Raw genomic sequence first — 19848 nt, 5'->3', positions numbered from 1 at the left:
CGCATTCTCCTGTCGGAAGGTTTGTTCGAAGCACTCGTGTCCTCGCAGAGACTACCAAGGTTCAGAATATTGCACCACTTTATTTCAACAAAAGTGCAGTGGTTCCAGATCACTGCCAACATCTTTGGGAAAGAGAAAACAAAGTTGCACAAATAAAACTTTGGGGAAAAAGAGAAGTGGCATGAGAGTTTCACACTCGAAAATACTGCATAATCGTGTAGACAACAAGTTTTGTAATAAAATGCTCGCTTTGGTGCCTTTCGGCACCAGTTTGAAGTCGCTAGAGCACGAGAAACGTATAAATAGGAACCAAGATCCTATTGCACACTTTGGCTTTGCCTGCCTGTGAGCATGCACTCATTCGTCCGGCCAAGGCTCGTTTCAAGGCTAGGTACTCGGCCCCGAGTGTACCAGCACCACAGAAGGGTGAAAATAAAATGCAGAAAGCTACGACCATATGCTCGCAGCCATGACAAGCGCCAACAAGCCATACGCCTCCCTTCTGGCCAGGCTAGTCTTTGGGTTGATCGTTCCGGCAATACCTTGAGGCAGCCAAAAGTTTAAATGCAACATTTGTCCAGGGACCCGGAAAGCTATTGCACGCTTTGCCGCATACTTCGAGTATGAAACTTTGCCACACTGTTACCAATGGGACGGCTTACATTTTGGGACTGTTCGGTTGAGCGTATCCCCTTCTGTAAGCTCGCGACCGAAAAGCCATCTGTAAATTGCGTCATACTTCCGGAAACAAATAGAAATTTTGTTGAAATCCGATTAAGGGTGCGTGTATCGCCGACTCTGCCGAAGAAGAACATGGAATGCCGACTCGTTTAAGGATCACATAAGTAACTTGCACATGCCCACCGCTTCACAAACACAGGCTCGAAGAGTCACCACGTGTAAGGCGGAAAAGAAACCCGAATGTGAAAGCTATCGTCCTTCAATCTCACTTGGTCAAGCTCGTTCCTCGATAGAGCTACGGAACAACACTACCATGCCTCGTTTCACTCCAAGTCCGAGTGCAACCAACCCTACAGGCTGGCGGGACCAATTGAGCAGCGTCAAAAGTGCAACGTTGCACTTGCATTGTCTCTCTGGGTGCACGCCCCGACCGGCTTAACCAAACGAGCGCATTGAATGCGCCACAATTTTGTGAGGCTAGTGCTCGTCTGCATTTGTTTGTCGTGCAGCCTTAGTCTGTGCTCCGACTTGTATGGTGAAATGAAGCGTGGCGACACTTGTACAGACACACTTGTTTTCTCTGCAAAAACTTCAAAGGATGAAGTACATCACACTATAAAGTGTTTCAACTTAAAAACTCGAAAACAATAAAAATAAAGGAATATGGGTGCAATGTATATATATCTATGTAAAACAGTTTAAACAAACAAAACTAGAGCGAAAGTACTTTGCAAACGAAAACGAGTTTAAATGTGAGGTCTTTTTGTGCACGGGACAGCGTGCTATACAACTCGCCCTCCTCCATTCGATTCAGTCTTTTTCGCTAAAAAAATTAACAGAAAAAAAAAAAGATGTAACAAACTTTTTTGCGGCTGGTTTGCACGCTGCTCAAATTCCAAAATCCCGTTAGAAAAATATGACTGGCAGCGGCCCATACTCTTGCACAAAACAGTCCCCTTTCGCACCGAGAGTGTATCGAACATTGGGATTTCTGAATATTTGATGTCTTCATTCGACGCAACATGTTCATACAGAACTCTGCACTGTACAAGAAACTCCAACTTTCACGACGTCGCATGTCCTGTGTGACAATATGGGCTTCTATAGTCTGTGTCGGGGAAACAGCCCGGAAAAGCTTGGTCCGTACTATATCACATTTCATGGGGACCTTGGGCTCAAACAACTTTACTTTTATTTATTTTTTCTTTGACTGTTTTCGAATTTTTAATTTCAAGCTCTTAAATGTGTTTCTGGCACACAGTGTCATGTAGCAATGTCCCTCCGGACGTGTGACAATCCAGTCGGATTGAATCGGGAACACTGCTGACTTTGCACGAGGGTTCGATCTTCTGGATTGAACAGGACGCGTTTAAGTCGAGAAGCGCCACCCTAGGCGCGGTAGCGACAAATTAAAATTAAAACGCACCACTGGGACTTTACGTTGGGGGACAGATGGAAATGCGACAATGCTAAATGGCGACGGGAAAAACCCGACGGTGAAGTTTGCGTCGACCTCCTAAAAAATGCGGTAGGTAAGGCACTGTGGCCGAGACCCGTCACTCCAACTTTCAAGTCCGAGCAAAAATCTCTATGTTCCTTTGCCAGTACTTTTTTAGGGGTAGGAAATCCGAAGGTATGTGGACAATGCTTACGGGCAGTGGTCCCATAAAAGACTAATATACTGCCGCCGAGGTACACTGTTGAAACGGCACACACGTACTATGTAAATAAGAAGAGAACAACAATTGGCCGTTCCGGTCACGTAGTCAATAGTTCTGCGTGACGGCGAGGTATGAAATCTTGCCCCGACAGTTCCTAGAAGAAGTAGGTAATCTCGCCCCTTTGTTTTCGCTTCGCCGGCTTCACCGCGAGGCTTTTAGGACCTCGGACGAATTTCCAGCTCCATGAATTCAGTCTTCCGCTTGTTGTACAGGTCCAGTCGTTCGACAGCAAACCTGCATTTTTGTTTTGAAAGAAAAGCACATGCTTGTCATTTGTGAAGATGCGTTAAAGTGTGCAATGGGGAAAAAAAGAAAAAAAGCTAATTTTGTTTGTATATATGTAGGGCCTGATCTAGGGGGCATAAAAGAGGAGGGACATTCTTGAACGAGGACACACGGAGGACAACAAGGACACGGCCATCGGAAAAAGATAAAACCTAGCAAACATTAAAATAATCGTTCACAAAAAAAAAAAAAAACTATATATATATATATATGTGAAAGTACAGTTATACTGAACGCAAACTTTAATCCAAAATACCTTCCCCAATTGTGCCCGACGACACGAAGCCCACATGCGTGATGATGGTAGGCATCATTGAACAGTTGGTATCGGAACCTTCTCTAGGTACGGAGGCAGAAAGAAATCCTAATGCGCACCCCACATGTAACAAGCATCGAGAATTCCTTATGAACAGTGCATTTAGCAAAAGGCATAAAATCATTGCGAGGCTTTATTAACTTTAACGGCAGGGTAGTTTCGGCTTGTGCCGACTGCGCGCGAGTTTGCATAAGCCCATGCATTACGGCCAGCAAGTTGCAAAGTGAAACCTACTGGAGGAAGTCAAACTTGATCGTGGAATGTGCAGCCTGAATCAGAGCCCAGAGACTCCAAAACATGCAGGAAGCCTGGAAAGAGAAGTGGCGCGATTGTTAGAGCCACTCCGAGAATTCGGAATAAAATGTGGCGGAGGCAGACGGGAAAAATTTAACGCGCAGACGATGTACAGGTTGAAACCAGTGTTGTTCACACGAATCCGCTCGAAATGTGTGGGCAGCCAAAAGTTGACTTCAGAATTTCATTCGAGCCTTCAAACCGCAGTCGCAAACCGAGTCCCCAACTACAGCTCACTACAACCGTAGTCTTAATTGACGCAGGTAATGGTTTCTTATCGTATATTTCCTTCTTTTCTCTGTCGCACATCCTTTTTTTTTTTATCTTGAAAACTCTATGACAATGTAATCAACGACCATATATTTCGTAGACGGCAAGTACAATCGATCTCGCAAATGCCGAGAAACCTTCGCTCTAGTGAAATGCGGTGTCGGGGTCACCTCGTAGATAGTGCCAGCACGCTAGTGTCGTGTTCTCGCATCCTAAGAGATTGCATTTTAACTCGATCTCACGCAAACTTGAGCGTGTGAACGACCGATGGAGCCCTCGTAGTTTGCACCATGTCGCCGTATGGCCGGTGCGACATGAAATCTCGAAGGAGGAGGCGGCGGAACTCACCAGAGCAAACTTGTTGACCTGAACATAGAGCAGCTGGACGTCGTCGTCCGTCACTCGGCCCCGGCCCACAAGACCGTACCACTCTTCGAGGTAATGCCTCAGCCAGGAGAGCTGGAACTCGCGAGCGGGGTACAACGACGTGTCGAACTTTGCCACGCCTTGTCGACCCAAGATCGATGCAAAGAAAACGAGACAAACGATAACGTGATTAGCGATCACAATCAGACATGACAAGGCAATTGGACGCGGATGCAGAGAGCGAAAAAGTCAAAACTCACCTCCGAATTCGCAGAAGTGATTCCCGATATCCAGGGCTTGGTAGTTGTTGTCGGCGTACTCAAAGTCTATGAAGATCACCTTGTCTGAAAGGAAATTTAAGTTTGGAAGTTCTTAAAGGAAAACAATGTGTGCCATGTACCGTAAAATCTCGTAAGGGTGCCCACCCCCGACAGGTCGCCCGTCCCCTTTTTCTGGCTAAATATCGGTAACGTAAAAATTCCGAAACTTCGCCCCCCCCGATTCCTACGCCGCCTACCCCTGAACGAGCGGTTGATGTGACTCTCGTCGAACATTCCTTGATGTCCAAGGGGAACTGCATCAACCGCATGGTCTGCGGTACCAGTACATCTGACAAGCGAGCTTGCAGCAGGCTCCTGCGCTTTTGTCCGCAATCTGTGCGTGCAACATCGGTTCCCGCGACACGCGAGTTCGTAGAGAGTTTTTGTGTTTTTGTCCGCAATTGGCGCACGCGATATCGGTTGTTTGTAGCCGGATTCCGCGTCTTCGTCGCACCATGAAACACGAATCTGCTGCATCTGCAGTCTGCAGTATCTTTTCTCGCTCGTTTTTTGCGTTGTGAAACCCAAATTTGCTGTGACTGCGATCTGCGGTATCAGTTCTCGTGTCATATGGTTTGTAGAGGGTGCCCCTGTGTTCATCATAATTTTTTTATGATTTTGCCGTCTCGTCCCCAAAGATAGCCCTTATGTTTTTCACCATTTATCTCTTCATTTTGGATGGGTGCCCTTACAGGATTTTATATGGTACAGATTTTCTATCGTCGCTCGGATTTCTCAAATACACACATTCGCAATCTGTGACACTGTTCTTAAGTCATCCTCATTTATTCCCCACTAATACCCAGCTTTTTTAAAGTGCAGTCCCTCCCAATATTGAACACTTCTAAGAAACAATTCACCGCTGATCGCACGACACTAAACGACTAGTATTTGACAATTCTATCACTTATTTCCTCCTACCCACCGATCTCGGCCAATCGAAAAACAGTGCAACTGCCGAGACACACCTTCCGTCTCCTGGTAGATAATGTTCTTGACGAGCAGGTCGTTGTGGCAGAACACGACGGGCGAGCCCAACCCCGAAAGGTGCTCCTCCAAGATCCGAACCTCCCGCTCAAGCTCCAACTTGCTCGGGATGCAGGACATGAACCTTCAAGAGAGGGTGCCACTTGTCGCACTGGGGGCTTCAAACCAGGGTAGGTAGTATGTCTCGTCTTAACACAAACCGCGGCGACGGCAATTTAAGTGCAAGCTACTCGCTTGTGATCGCAGACACTCTGGATGCCAAAGCACTAGCCAAAGCTGCCTGCTCATGCTTGTAGCCTTTGCAGCGGTCCACGTTAAAGGAACACTGAACTCCCGAGAAGCTAATTTTTGACAAAATAAACTTACGAAGAAAAAAAAGGTTAATTTTGCTTAACATTTAAGTTCCAAGACACATTTTAAAAAGCTGAACTTGAACCAATTAGGAAATGTGCTTCTCTTTCGAGATGTTGGCTTTGAGTCACTCCCAACTCAAAATTAGCCTCGCAACATTAATGTATGCACTAAAAAAATTTATTTCACAGATATTTGCTTTGTGACAGGTGTCCAATCTAAGCATTTATAAAAAAAAAAATTTTTTTTTTTACTTCAGTGTTTTTTTAACGTGAGACAGAGGGAAAAGTAAGAAAATTGGTGACAGTCGAATGTAACCCAAGGGACAAAGACAAAAAGAGGCCAGTGCACAAGCGGTCTTGATCTTGCAGTTGGAACCACATTTGTGTTGGTCCATTTGCTGATTCTTTTAGAGTCCTAAGATTAGGGTTTGGCATAAAGGGCAGTTCTTTCCACTACGGTTGCTTGACTCCCCAACTTTGGGGAAATAATGCTTCAACCGTAACAAAAACTTTTTTTTTTTTTTTACTTTTTGAACACAGTTATGCATCCCTCATTTTAGAACCTCAGTAAAGTTCACAAACTGTTATGCTGATGGTGAGTTTCACATGACCCTAGACATTGTAAACTTTAGCATTAATAAAAATTGCCAATATGCAAAACTTGTGTTAAGTTTGCCAACTAAGTTCTGGAAGCTACACAAAAGTACCGAAAGAGTATGTAAAAGGCTACTATAACATATATTACATTCAGGCTATACTAAAACTTAAAAGGAGCAAAATATATAGATGGGGACTCAATGCACCAGTACATACCATACCATTAACAAGATACATACAATATCAGCATGATATGTACAGATCAGTAGAACAACTGAACAATGCACTGACTTTTTACCACTCCCAGCTCCTTGCATAGGCCCTCGGAGACGAACAAACTAACTGGAGCGTTGTACTGCAGTGACTAGAGCCGACTATGGCTCACTCTCGGAAGCGCAAAAGGGCACGAGGTAAAGGGTAAAAGCAGAAGTGGTAGCCCAAAGGAAAGGAATGTCATCATTGCAGAGATCCTCCACCACAGGCAGACTGCGAAAAGAGGATCCAAAAGAACAGCCAGTAGTAAAAAGGAAGCAGTAGGGTGCAGAAAGATTGTTCCAGGAATTCACGATGACCGTCGCACTCACCTCTCTCTACTCGACAGGCCGCAGGGGAATGGGCAGATCGGCAGGCGCAAACAAAACATTTGTTTGTCCAGAAAAAAGCAAACGAAGCAAACACAAATAAATAAAACATAATGCCGTAGACAACTGAAGAAGCGCAAAACAAAATTAAAGGCAGCACCTCTTTTTTAAAATTGTATGTACGATATCAGCTCGACTTAACAACAGCAGTTTTAACGAGCTGCGAGCGCCGTGCTCCGTTTTTACAGACACCTCTTCTCGACAACTGATCATGGTGAGTTAATTAAATGCTACTTTAAAGGGACACTGACACCCCCCAAATTTTTTTTTTAATTTTTTGCCAGGCGCTTTATTATGGTGTCATAGGACTACCCAATTAATATTTTGCAACAGAGTCGCGTATTTTTTTAATAAAGCCAAAAGACGCAACTGCTCGAAACCGAAACCGAAACCCGACGGAGGTCGGAGAAGTGGAGAAAAGAGAGTGAGTGGCGGAAGTCACGTGGCTACACCCGACCGTGTTTTTTTTTTTTTTTTTTTCCTTTTTCCCGTTGCAGACGACATGCGGCGTACGGGAACTGTTCGCCGTGGGATTCTTTTGCAGTTATGTATGTTCCGCTCGTTGTTCTGTACTCCAAGATGAGTCGTTTTGTACATTGAGGAGTTGGAGATGAGTAGTGAGTGCCCGTGGTGAATTTTGATGGGCTCCGAAAAGAATACACCCAAGATGTTGCGTGAAGAGCTAGCTCACATGTCCTGCGTCCGAAACAGAAGTGGCATTGTGCGACAGGGTTTCCGATAGATCAACGGGATCGGGACCAATGGCTGGCTGCAATTCCTGTAGAACATTTACGGGCACATCGGAAAGCGGACGCTACCTGATTTATATGCTCCTTGCATTTTGTGAAAAGTGATTACATTGAGTTCGCAGGTGTCAAAAAGGAAATCCCATACCATTTAATTCAGCGACGTGTCGTCCACATTTGTTTTATTTTTGTGTTTTTTGTTTCTTCAGCAATAATTGTAAAAAAAAAAAGAAATGGAGACATCAGAAAATATTTTATATAAAAAAAAAAAGAGGGTTTCACGGGGGATCGAGCCCAGTCCTACCGCGTGTGACGCGGACGTCTTTCCCACTGAGCTACTGGGGCGCATAGAAACTGGGAGATCTTTTTCCGTAGTAACGATTCAGCCGATAAACTGTAAGTTGGAAAGTTTGCTGCCGATTTTCCTGTAGCAAAAGCACTCCCGGGTCGAAGTCGGGATGCACCACGCATTGGCGACATTCTCACCTAGTAAAGAAATCGTACGCGTGCATATTCAACTCGAAGTAGACACGTCGCGCTTGACGTTTGCGCGAGCGATGTCTTCAGCCACAAGAAGGGAGCGACGGCTCGGCGACGTCTTCGTGCAAATCGGCTTGGTGGTCGGGCGTGTCGTACGGGATGAATACCAATTCTTTTGACCAGTCCCAAATTTCTCTTTTAAAGGTAGACAAAATTCGCCGGTACCGCGAACGACAGTTCGTCGTCCGCTGCCATCGCCGTCCCTGCGAGTCCCACGATACGCGAAACGACGCACGCACAGAATGCTTCCGGTTGTCTGTGGAACTTTTTTTTCAATCAACGTATTTGCAGCTTTTTAGAAGCCACAAAGAATGGGTTTAATATTTTTTTCTGTTTTTAATATTGAGTGTGCGCCTTCAGTGACCCACGACTTTGATTAAATTTGGTGGTCGCATCGATACCTTAGAAAATGGCCCGTGACCGCGGAAAAGAGAGTGAGCGAGACTCGAACCGGCCAGTTCTTGATCGGCGGTTTTCGGGCGGAAAGAAACCGAATTTCGAGCCGCAAATTCTGTTCTAGGTAGTTGAGCTCTCATATGTCACGTACAACTAAACACTTCAGCGAGCATAAATACCCTGTCAGTGTCCCTTTAAGCTTCTTCTTTTTTTTTTTTACTCATCAGTGCTCATTAAAAAAGAAACCAACTCATAATTATGACACCTACTTTATCTCTCGTTATTAATCCCACTAGCATGTCTTGTAGAGTAAGAATGCCACTCAGTTAGGATTGGACAGACAGCTAACAGGAAGGGTATTTTAATCAACTGAAAAATCCAGCAAGTGCTATCAAAGCACCTTAAAACCTTCCCCTGGACACAACGAAAAGCAGATGAGATCACAAAAAAATCTTTCAACTGAAAACAAAATCTTGAACTGATCAAGAAGAAACAAAACTGACAGGAAGACCAACTTTAAAGTAATAATCATAATAAAAAAAAAAAAAAATAATAATAATAAATTTGCTTGCCAAAACTGTGGTACGCAAGGGTATAACAATAACACACATAATATAACACCTCTTTCCACAAGATAAGAGTGCTTGCAATGTTCGGGGGAAAAAGGTGTCAATACAAAGCCCACTTGTCAAAGTCACAAACCTCCAGCTTAACGAAAAATCTTTGCCTGTCACGAAAACTAAAAAAAAAGAGCCTACCTCCACAGTCAAACGCAAAAGAAAACCAACAGGATGACACTAAATGCCCCCGTCCGCATCCAGATACTCAATGAGGCACCTAAAAAGCAAAAAGTCACCTTTCATTCTTCGCCAGGTCTGCAAACTCTGTGGGAATGAGGCTGAGGTACTTCCGCATGGTGGGAAACAGGGAGGGTACAGCCTTGCGGCCCCCCTTGCACAGCTTCAGCGAGTGCATCCGAGCCAGGGTCTGCGCTATCAACCTGCGTAGAGTGGAGGCATGCACACAGAGGTCAACTATGGCACGGGTTCTTCTGGCACACCTTTAGTGTTTAAAGTATTCTAGAGTTCTTTGAAAATTCGAAAATTATGAACGACGTCTTCAAAATTCGCTCTAGCGTTCCGGCGTCAAGCTTCACTCCTTCGCGCCGGTGGTCGCGTGTCAAGCTTCCCTGCTTTGCATTGCCATACTAAGAAAACGGCTGAAAGCCTTGGAGCCATTTGGTTGGCTCGATGGGCTCGGGAATTCGGCACACTATTGTAGGACAGCCACCAATGGTTATGATAACAGTTTGATCCCAATTTCATAAACAATGCTAAAAAAAACAAAGATTTTTTTTTTTTTTTTTTGGGGGGGGGGGGGTGGGGGGGGATTTGTAACTTTTTTTCTATTTTATTAGTATGGGTCATTCATCTTCATATTTTCGATTCTTTAAATTAAAGGGAAGCTGAAGAGGTTCTTAGAAAAAAACGAGTTAGAGGTGAATTCTAGAGTATTCTTTATCCTGTGAATCCGAATATCACGTCTGTTCTCCCCGAAAATGCAACCGTATGCGAGAAAACAAAAAATCTCCGGAAAGTCGTTATGTCATACCCAGATCTTTCGGCCGCCAAGGGTGTGTTGCTCGTGTGGGCAGCGCGTGCAACGCAAGCTAGCCAAGTATTTTCCCCCGCACCGACACCACTCGTGACTTCTTTTTCCAACCTTTTTGAACATGGCAGGAGAGCATGTGCATAGCTTTGATAGGGGCTGAAAATGTGCGAGAGTGGAGATTCTGAAAACTCTGGATATGACATCACACTCCGGGAAGGAGTGGCTTGAGTGGTACTTTGAAAATGATTTTCTGCAAGCCTCCGTGCACCAAATTGAAAAATAATCTCGATGTTTGTAATCCAGGAGGCCAAATGAAGACGATTTAAGTGTTTTTCCTGAAAGACAGAACCGTTTCAATTTCTCTTTAAATAGCGTAGTCATTCCTTTGCCTATCATGTTATATCATGTTTGACCTGACTCATCTAATCATTGCCTTTTTTCTTTCTTAATACCAGTATGTGGAATTCTTTTCATGCAACAAAACTGTTCCTTTTCATATGTATGTTCCCTAAAATGTAAAACATTCAAAAATATTTTAATATGATTTGCAATCTAATTTCAAAATTCAAATTTGATTTCCAGTCAGAAATTCGATGTTCAGACATGTCTATTGCCCTCATTTGTTTCAGTGAAGAACATGAGTTGCAGAGAGAGAATCAAAGCAAAAACTTGTTGTTCCATGGTTCCTTAAAGTATGTGTGGGAGAGAGTGAACATAAAATCAGAAAGAAGTTACCCAAATGGCAGAAATTATTTCACGGCTGCTTTAACTATGATTGGAAGACAGAGTTAATCGAAGCAAAAGTATTGTCGCATAATTTCCCCCCCCCCCCTCAAACCCCCCCACCCTAAATATATATATATATTTTTTTTTTTTTAAATTGAAGTGTTAGATACCGAATGCCCCAAGATAAGCTTTCAATGAAAAAAATTGAACAATTTCTAGCACAATATAAATGTTGCAAGACTCATTCTGAGTTAGCGAGCGATTCTGAAACATACTTCTACATCAAGACATTGACCCTGAAATATAAACATGTTTTGGAATCACTTCTAGCTAGTCATGTGCGAATAGTGGATTTTGAGTTTGAAGCGAATAGAGGTTTTGACCGAATAATTTCTAATCAAATATTGAATGATTTCTCCAAGCCTTTCACTACCGTGCATCATGCTTAAACGAATTCAGCTGAACTCGTGAAGGCTGTTCCCAACCTTCTGTTTGTCCACTTCTAAGCTCAGTTAATTCTAATGTAGATATATTTATTGACTGCGGCATGTGAAGAACAGAATTGTCGCAGATATCCTAATCGAGGGGATTTATAGATCTGCTCGCTATATATGCAAATATCATTTCTTCAATTTCAAATTTGACAAAAAGAAACAACTAAACAAGCACGAATGATGAGAGCAGGTTGTCAAGACATTGCCGCCTAACAGTGGCATAATCGCTGTGGGCTAGCCCCGTTGAGTGCGCTTCCCACCGAGCACCTATGTGCTGTGGGAAACAATACCCAAAAAGCCCATGAGCTCTGTCGCGGGTATTGCTTCCCCGCAGTGCACAGGTGCTCGGTGAGAAGCACACTCAACGGGGCTAACTCGCCGCAGAGCCATTTATAGAGAGAGCTTGGTCAATGCGTGCACCAGACGCAGGTAGAGGACTTGACATGCTCTCTTGGCCAACCAGAAGCCGAAACTAATACCCTTTGTGATGGTAGCGAGAAACAGTTTGAAGAAGTATGTAAGAGTTGAATGTAGTAACTCTTCATGGATGAAAATACGGTGCACCTGATGTTTCGCCTATGATCATGTAAAAAGATGTAAGAAACTAATGTGCCGCTCGAACTCTGTTTTGTTGGACAGAACTTGACCCCTCGGACGGCAGATACCCGGCCCTCGGTGCCTGGCGTACGAATTATGTTGATCGTTCTGGTAGTCGCGCACGCTTTTTATATCTTCTATATATATTTATATGTGTTCCACTATGATTTTGGATGAGTGTGGATCGAAACATTACGTGCACCATATTTTCAGTCACTGAGAGATCCTCCGACGCATTTATTAATTTTCCTTCTAGTGACCACCACCAGAGTAATATTTGCAGCTTCTGGTTGGCCACTATTAAATTTCCGAAGACGCCCTGGAACATGCCCACCCCGTTTTTGGCCAATGGCACCTCATCAATTGCCTCCTACACTTCCCAATGAATGGCCAAACTCTCTCTACATACAGCTCTGACTTGCCGCGATCAACACTTTGAAAAGTCTGAATATTGCAGTTCCTCTCAAAGCGAATTTCAAATAGCGCATTATTCGAAACTACTATTTAAAAATTCTAATATTCGCACGGCACTACTCCTATCTGAAAATGGGTCTTGCAACATAAATATTGTGCTAGAGTTTTTTCTTCAGTTAAGGTTGTTGAGACATGCATATCTCCTATTTAGGCACTTGGAAAATCTTTTGGGGGGAGGGGAGTTCACTGTTCTTTCAACTATGATCAGAACAGAATCACGGAGAGGTAGCCAAACCAAGAAACGATTCTACGCTTCCATCAACCACCATTGGGAGGGAGTGCGCAGATAGCCGCATGCCTGCAGGCCATTGGTACCGTCAGGCGACTGTTACGCCTTTTGTACCCTTAGACCTACCAAGGAAAGTTCCTTCTTGCCTTGGGAAAAGGAAATAAACAAGACTGGATAGAGTGTTGAACTTGGCGAGTTGGTAATAGTTTAACATGACAGCAGGGGTGGAAGAGAGCTTCTGCCTTTTGCAGAAAGTCTGGGAGCAGTAATAGCTCCTTTGGAACAGTTTAGGAACCACAAAAGTAGAGTTTTGTAGCAGTACAAGTAAATATTGCATCTGGTCACCCAGGTTAAAGATGTGGCTATAACTTCAGATGTGTTTTTATAAATACAAAAGTAGCACAGCGCAAAAGGCATCTCCATATGACGTCCCAGAACCATTTCCAAACATACCTTTTCCTTAAATACAATCCAGCTCATAGCATCAAAAGCAAGCAGCTTGATTGTAATTCGTGTGAACGGCAGCTATTGAGAACTGTCCTGCTAGAAGTTGTACCTATTTAACAACCCAAATCACAACTTCCATAAGTCTACTGAAAACAAAACCATATCAAGAGGCAATAATATGGTTTGAAATAAAGCCCCATCCTTACCGACTACTTTTCATCGATAGACAATACAAATGTTATAAGTGACCTGTTTTGCCAACATAAATTAATTCCAATACCCAAGTTAACAGAGTATGATTCTACTCTCTATGATAAAAGTACAAATGCAAAATATTAAAAACTTTATAATAGCATCCCTGCCCCTACATACGCTGCTTAAAGGGATGCTGAACCGAAATCTGGATTCCCCAAAACACGCGGCCAAAACGTGCAACGGGATGCTACAAACACCAAAACATCACTCATACAGCGATATCTCGAACGGATGAGCGTATTTCTCAAAAAAAAGGGGCGCATTTGGCAGGAATGTTGACGTCATGTTTCTCTGAGAAGGAGAGGGAACGGCCTCGCGTCTTCTCCGCCTCCCGGCCTTGAGGGAGCGAAGCGAACAGAGGAGGAAACTAGGTAGCTTGACGTCACGCGCCTCGTCGGCCTGGTTTAATCTCAACTTTCTTTTCCAAGAATACGGCCGTCCATTTGAGACATCGCCTTACTAGTAGTGTTGTAGGGATTGTAGCGTCCCGCCTACATCTCCAGCATTGTTTTTTTGAAATCCAAATTACGGTTCACCATCCCTTTAAGCCCATACTGGAACAAGCATGACTCACTACAATAAAGGAGCTCGCTTAGAGGTTTGATAAAATCTGATGGACAAAACTAGCAAGTAAGACCACAAGACAAGGTTTTCCTCACGAGTAAGTCGCTTGGATGCATTCTAGCACAATAGTTTAGAGTTTGCGTCATTCAGCAGGATATTCCCACTGTTCACCTTGGCCTTCAGTTGGCTTGTGTTTGATGGCCAGAGCATGTATTTGCCTTGTATGTCATTTACAAGAAAGAAAGTTTACAGAGGAGACATGCCAATAATTGCTTTTAGTGTTACGTTTACAACAAGGATAAGGAGCACAGAAGCGGTCCCAGCAACGGCAAACACCCTAAACATGCAAAAAGAGCAAAAATATGTCTAATCTCGTAAAGTAGTTGCCGCTTTCCCGAGATATTAGATGATAGGTGACCACGTGCCAGCACGCTTTTAGGTATGATGATTTATATACATGCCATTGAATGTGTACAGTATTTCGAATATACGCGACCAAGTTTGGTGCCACTCTGCCAAAAAATATAACAAGTAAATAACAAACTGATGCCCAAGTACTTCTAACAAAGTCACCAATGCATGTTCCATTTTTGGAGATCAGACACCTACACGTTGTTGTTGTTGGCTGAGCTGTGGCACTGACAGCACAAAGCAAAGTGCCCAAACAAGTGCTTCAAAGGCACTGGTACGGGCAAAAGAAATAAACACACTTTTACTGTGTGCTGCTCATATATTCGTTTTAATACAGTATAGTATATTTCTGAAAAATAATCAAAGAATTTACTTTTCCCCTCATGCTGCTGGCACTTGACAGCCCATCAACACGAGACCATGAAACAAAATGGAACACTGCGTATAGTTACCTGGTCCGGAATAAATCATGGTCATTCTCCTTAGAAGAAAATAGGTGCTTGGCTCCTGTTTTCAACAAACAAAGTCGCCTGCTTTAATGCTGACACAATCACATCGGTATGGTGCATTCTTTTTGCCCGGTTTAGAATTATATAACAAACACAACTCGGTAAACCACTGTGGCCAGTAAACAAAAATACTTCCATAAATTTAGCAATAAAAATAAATTATTTTGGCAGTTTTGGTGCAGCGTTTGCTCTTGGGAGCCGGATGGCACAGCGAAAATGGATTGGCGCACAATGGCACAGCGCTTTCACCCCTGCGTGACAGGAATAAGAGCTACAAAAAATAATGACCATGAAAGGAACACATGCGATGGGACAACAGCTGTGCTTTAACTGGAGACACAGAGAGAAGACTATGCACAAAATTATTGAGACCTTGTTTATTTTGTGCCTAGGCACAAGATCTGTCAGCAAGCTGTCGGTGGCTCCCTCTGACAAAGGAATACCTTTCTTTTGCCCAACCATGAGCGGCACAAGTAGTGTCCAGTAATCCCCCCTTGACGATATGGGCCACGTGTAGGGCCTTTTGTTGTGTGCACACCACGTAATTTGATGGAGACATGTTATGTGTTTTCTTCCTTCTTTCCTTCCGAGTAATAAAGTTCAGTTGCGAGTACAGCTGTTGTCCTGTAGCAAGTGTTCCTTTCATGGTCCTCGTTTTTTGCAGCTGTTATTTCTATCACGTTCGAAAATATTGACTGATTGATTAGGGGTTCACTTGGAGACATGTGGGCAGCATACAATTTTTTGATTGGGCTCACTTGGAGACGTGAGGGCAGCAAACGATTGATTGATTGACTGGGGGCTCACTTGGGGCGACCTGTGGGTGGCAGATAACTGATTGATCAATTGATTGGGGGCTCACTGAGAGACATGTGGGTGGCAGACGAGTGATTGACCAATTGGGGGCTCACTTGGAGGTGTGTGAACGGCAGACGATTGACTGACTTGTTGGTTGATTGATCGATTGGTTGGGGGCTCACTTGGAGATATGCGGGTGGCAGACGAGGGCGGTGTCCCCAACGCGCCCTGTGTTGTAGCCGTAGCACAAGCCGTTGCGGAAGGCGCAGTGCAGGGGCGCGGCAAGGCCGTGTGCGTGCAGGAGCAGCATGTTGGTGACCTCGGCCGACCGGTCGATGAACAGCTCCGTCTTCTGGCCGTAGATGCGCAGCAGCACCGCATCCTCCCCCAGGGTGCCCCCGCCTTCCCAGCAGCCCACCAGCTGGTTTGTAATTCCGTCTGTAAACGTCTGTAAGCGTGTGATTGTCATCGACATTAATAAAGGTGAGCTCCCGCGAAATCTTAATAGCCACCATACTCCACTTCATTCTTAGTATACAGCACTGTCAAAGCTACTGGCATGTGAGCGTGGTTTCATCTGTGGTTTAATTTGCACGAGAATTCATGCAAATGATCTGCAAGATCAAACACTGCATTCATGCACTCAGCTTTGACGGCGTTGAACCCTAAGTATGATACAGAGTATAATATTTGACTCGAAATCGGTTCCACACATTAATACACAGATCTAAGTTAGTAACAAGTCGCAATTAATTTTTTTTTTGCAAAGTTATTCCGTTAGTTGTTTCGTTAACTGTCACATGCCTCGACATTTCAATCCTGGTTCTCGAGAGAAGGTGTGCCTGATCAGCCGCATGCAAGTGTCTCTTGATGCCATTTAACCCAAATAAGTCTTTAGATGCTTCTACAAAGTATGTGCATTTTAAATGCAAAAACATCAGGCTTCGATTTACTTTTTTATTAACTATGTTGTTTTTCTATGAGCGTGCTGCGCAAGTAGCATAATCGCAGACGTGCCTCATATCGGGAGTTAGGTCTTTCTGAGGTACGGAATAACAAAAAAGCATCATTATATTTTATTATTATGATTATTATTGAAGTTTCAAGTTTGGTTCGAGAGGCCGAGAGCCTTTCCTGCCAACACTGAAAAACATGACATCAAATGTAGCATACAGGGGAGGGGGGAGGGGGGGGGGGGGGGGCAGTACAGCTTGTTCTTGACGGGCTACAAAAAGTGTGATGTTAAATAAATGCTGGGGAAGCTTGTGCCAGCAAGGTGGAAACAACATGCAAAATACTGCACTTTTAGTGGACCGCCTACTCCACTTGTAAGTTACGCAACATGTGACATCACGTTACTAGAGTGTGCGGGAAACTTTGAGCGTTCGTTTTGGCATCACCTTCATTTTTCATGTTCTCATAGCTATTTTTAATTTAAATATAACGAACAGCATTCTGGAAGTAGTAAAACCTGGGCTTTCCGAAAATGTGTTTAGATTGGGTAGCTTAAAAAACTGCCGGAGCTTCGGAAGCGAAGTCGAGATGTGTGTAGCGTCACCCTACCCAGTCTGTGTGAGTGTACATTTCCAGGCAAGTGGCACTAGTGTTTCCGAAAAAGCTGGATTGGGGGATGGATGAAGAAATCCTACCTTAAAGCAGACATTGTCCAAGTCCCAATCCGGTCGCACATGTCGAAGCACCTTCAGTGCACCGCAGCGGAGCGATTCCTCCGACGAGCCATCGACAAACACGTCCACAACCCTGAGGTTCTCGTGCTCCTCCCCAGCCCCGTTCTGCAGCTGAAACATGGTGCCGCCGTCTGCTCAGTGCCTTGTGCGTCGTCTGCTCATGCCGTTGCCTGCTAGTTTGCGGACGACGCTATCTCAGTAGTGGGGCCCCCGCACTCAAAACCCGAGACCCCCAACACAATCTCCTTGTTGATCCGTGCCTTCCCCGCAGCTTGCTGAAAGAAAAGACAACAGCGATAAGGGAAAGACGCCCACATTTCTGTCTTTTACCGGGAACGAGAGCCGTTTCTGCATCTTCCCCGCTATCTTTAAAAGCTTCAGGCAAACAAACCACTACATATGTGCTTCTGAAAGTGTGTCAGGCAACTGTTAGAACTTTTCGATGCAACCTTATTGGAGTACATATTTTTGTTATAAGCATTATAGTGGAAAAACAAACATAATGAATACCAATTATTTTTTTTCTCTAAGCCACCAATGTCAGACCACGCAACTGTGCTGTTCTAAATGAAACCAAGCACACAGATACAATTGGCGGCACCTAGCTATTATAAAATAGTATACAACAAAATGCAGGAGCTTCAATGGAGCAGAACTATCTCTGCAAGCTATCTGAAAGGGTTAGAAGAGGTGCTTCAAACCAAGTAGTGATTGTGCTATCTCTCTAAGAGTTGATAAAATTACAAAGAAAAGCTGTGACCTTATTATGAACCTATCTCATATCTGCTCTTTGCTTGAACCACTGAGAAAAGTAACAGTTTGTTTAAGGAAACTTAATTCTTTGCCACAAAAATATTTTTAAAAAAATACAAGCACTTTGATTAAACCAGTTATATATAGTATGAGCGATGCAAGTTCCTCATGCTGCTACAAACGCAAAAATTGGACTGGCTGTCTGCTCCGAGCAAACGATTCTAGGGCCAGACTTGCAGTCGACAAAGCAAACAACCTGATGCCAAAACCAGTTCTCTTAATGACAGCAGATGCAAGAGAAAAAAAAAAGCAAATGGCTCTGTTGCCTAAGTATCGCAATAATGGATTCAATGTGCCCAGAGGAAAATGTCAGATTTCCGATTGTGTGGCAACCGCTTTCCAACAAGACATGCAGTGAAAGACAGTTAACGCTGACATTTAACATCCATCCTTTTTATCATTTCAGAATATGCATATTGCCATAGTTATGTGAAATGCACATCTAAAAATTCTATACAATAATATTGTTTGTGTAAATAAATAAAATAAATGATTAAATTGAAAACAAGGGGTACTATAGTGTACAGTGGTCACTTGGCATGTGCCGATTTATCTCGAGCACATGTGTATATAGATATAATTTTTGTGTTGGTGGGGAGCATATCAGTGGCATAGACAGGAATATTTTTTTGGGAGGGAGGGAGGGGGGGGGGGGGGGGGTGCATAGGAGTAATTATTTCGTGAGTGCTGAAAAGACACAAACAAATAATACTAATGAGCTGGTGAGGCCAGAAATCATGTTTGCAGTAGCAGACTTTTTATAATAAAATTAATTTCATCCTGGCTTTTTTTTTTAATTTTTTTGTAATAACTTGTGTACATACGTGATTCGATCAACAGTTGTAATCACTTTTAAAGGGTCAGCCGGTCAGCCACACCGTGCTAACGATAGAAAACTACCTGTTAGAGCAGAACCAAAATCAGTATATATGTTAAAAAAGAAACGCACTAAATATATTGCTATAAGAGCAGTGCAGCATGTTTTCGTGTTAAAAGCCGTAAAAACCAGACCAACCAGAAACACCACCTGTGCACGCACTAACGTATTGATGTTTGTATCGAACCGGCGGATTCGGATATAGCGCGTCAAATGTTCGCAATACGGGATTATACATTTAATTTGTACTTTATTGGTAAGCAATTCGTTGGGGGCAGTGTTTCAGCCGGTTTACTATTTACGTTTGAGCGGTGCACCCGTACGTAAGGTGTTTGTTTTTGGCAGAACATGCGCCTCATGTGTCGCCCATACATTGGAATACCTGACGCTCTTTGGGCTCCGCTATGATGACCGTGTAGCTTCGGTTTCTCCGGAATCGAAACCTCGGGGACGCTATCGCTGGGAGTCGAAGTCGCCGCCGCACGTGGATTAAAATCTGCTGGCGCCGCAGTGGACAAGTTTCACATCGCCAAACTGTTGATTCGTGTTTCTGGCCACACCGGCGGACAAACGCGCACGACCGCTTAATGAACGTTGAGCCAAATATAGAAGATGAAAACACGACAACAAACGAAGAAACTGCAAGAAACGACCGACGCACCCTCTGTTGAGGCACTTTAATGTTCCCTTTAAATCACGTGACAACGTGTAAAAGCATCCGAGCAATCGAGCGCACGCCGAGCCGCTTCGATTATTCAAACGTCGAACAAAGTTGACTTTGAGCGAATATGACGTCTTCTACATCGGTTTCTTGTGCGCTCGTGGTGTTTGAGTGGATACAA

General features: G+C 43.9%; 1 protein-coding gene across 4 annotated transcripts; it reads right to left on the bottom strand.

Moving 5' to 3' along the window:
- Positions 1-2327: 2327 nt before the first annotated feature.
- Positions 2328-19669, bottom strand: LOC8025806 (ethanolamine kinase 1). Of its 4 annotated transcripts, none has more exons than XM_042286553.1 (10): positions 19379-19669; positions 17278-17591; positions 15811-16076; positions 9370-9513; positions 6775-6780; positions 5222-5364; positions 4194-4277; positions 3916-4073; positions 3238-3311; positions 2328-2636 (listed from the first exon to the last, which is right to left on the bottom strand). In XM_042286553.1, the coding sequence occupies exons 2-10, from the start codon at positions 17434-17436 to the stop codon at positions 2558-2560; spliced, it is 1113 nt and encodes a 370-aa protein (XP_042142487.1). In that variant the 5' UTR covers positions 17437-17591; positions 19379-19669; the 3' UTR covers positions 2328-2557. The 4 variants fall into 4 exon arrangements, with proteins under 4 accessions (XP_042142487.1, XP_042142485.1, XP_029825394.3 ...); XM_042286551.1 differs by having other exon boundaries at positions 19389-19669; XM_029969534.4 differs by lacking the exon at positions 19379-19669 and adding an exon at positions 17827-18138.
- Positions 19670-19848: the final 179 nt, after the last annotated feature.

The sequence above is a fragment of the Ixodes scapularis genome, unplaced genomic scaffold (assembly GCF_016920785.2).
Source record: "Ixodes scapularis isolate PalLabHiFi unplaced genomic scaffold, ASM1692078v2 PGA_scaffold7__128_contigs__length_106722199, whole genome shotgun sequence".
Taxonomy (NCBI): domain Eukaryota; kingdom Metazoa; phylum Arthropoda; class Arachnida; order Ixodida; family Ixodidae; genus Ixodes; species Ixodes scapularis.
The sequence above is the reverse complement of the archived record's forward strand: the minus strand, read 5'-3'. Positions and strand labels throughout refer to the sequence as shown.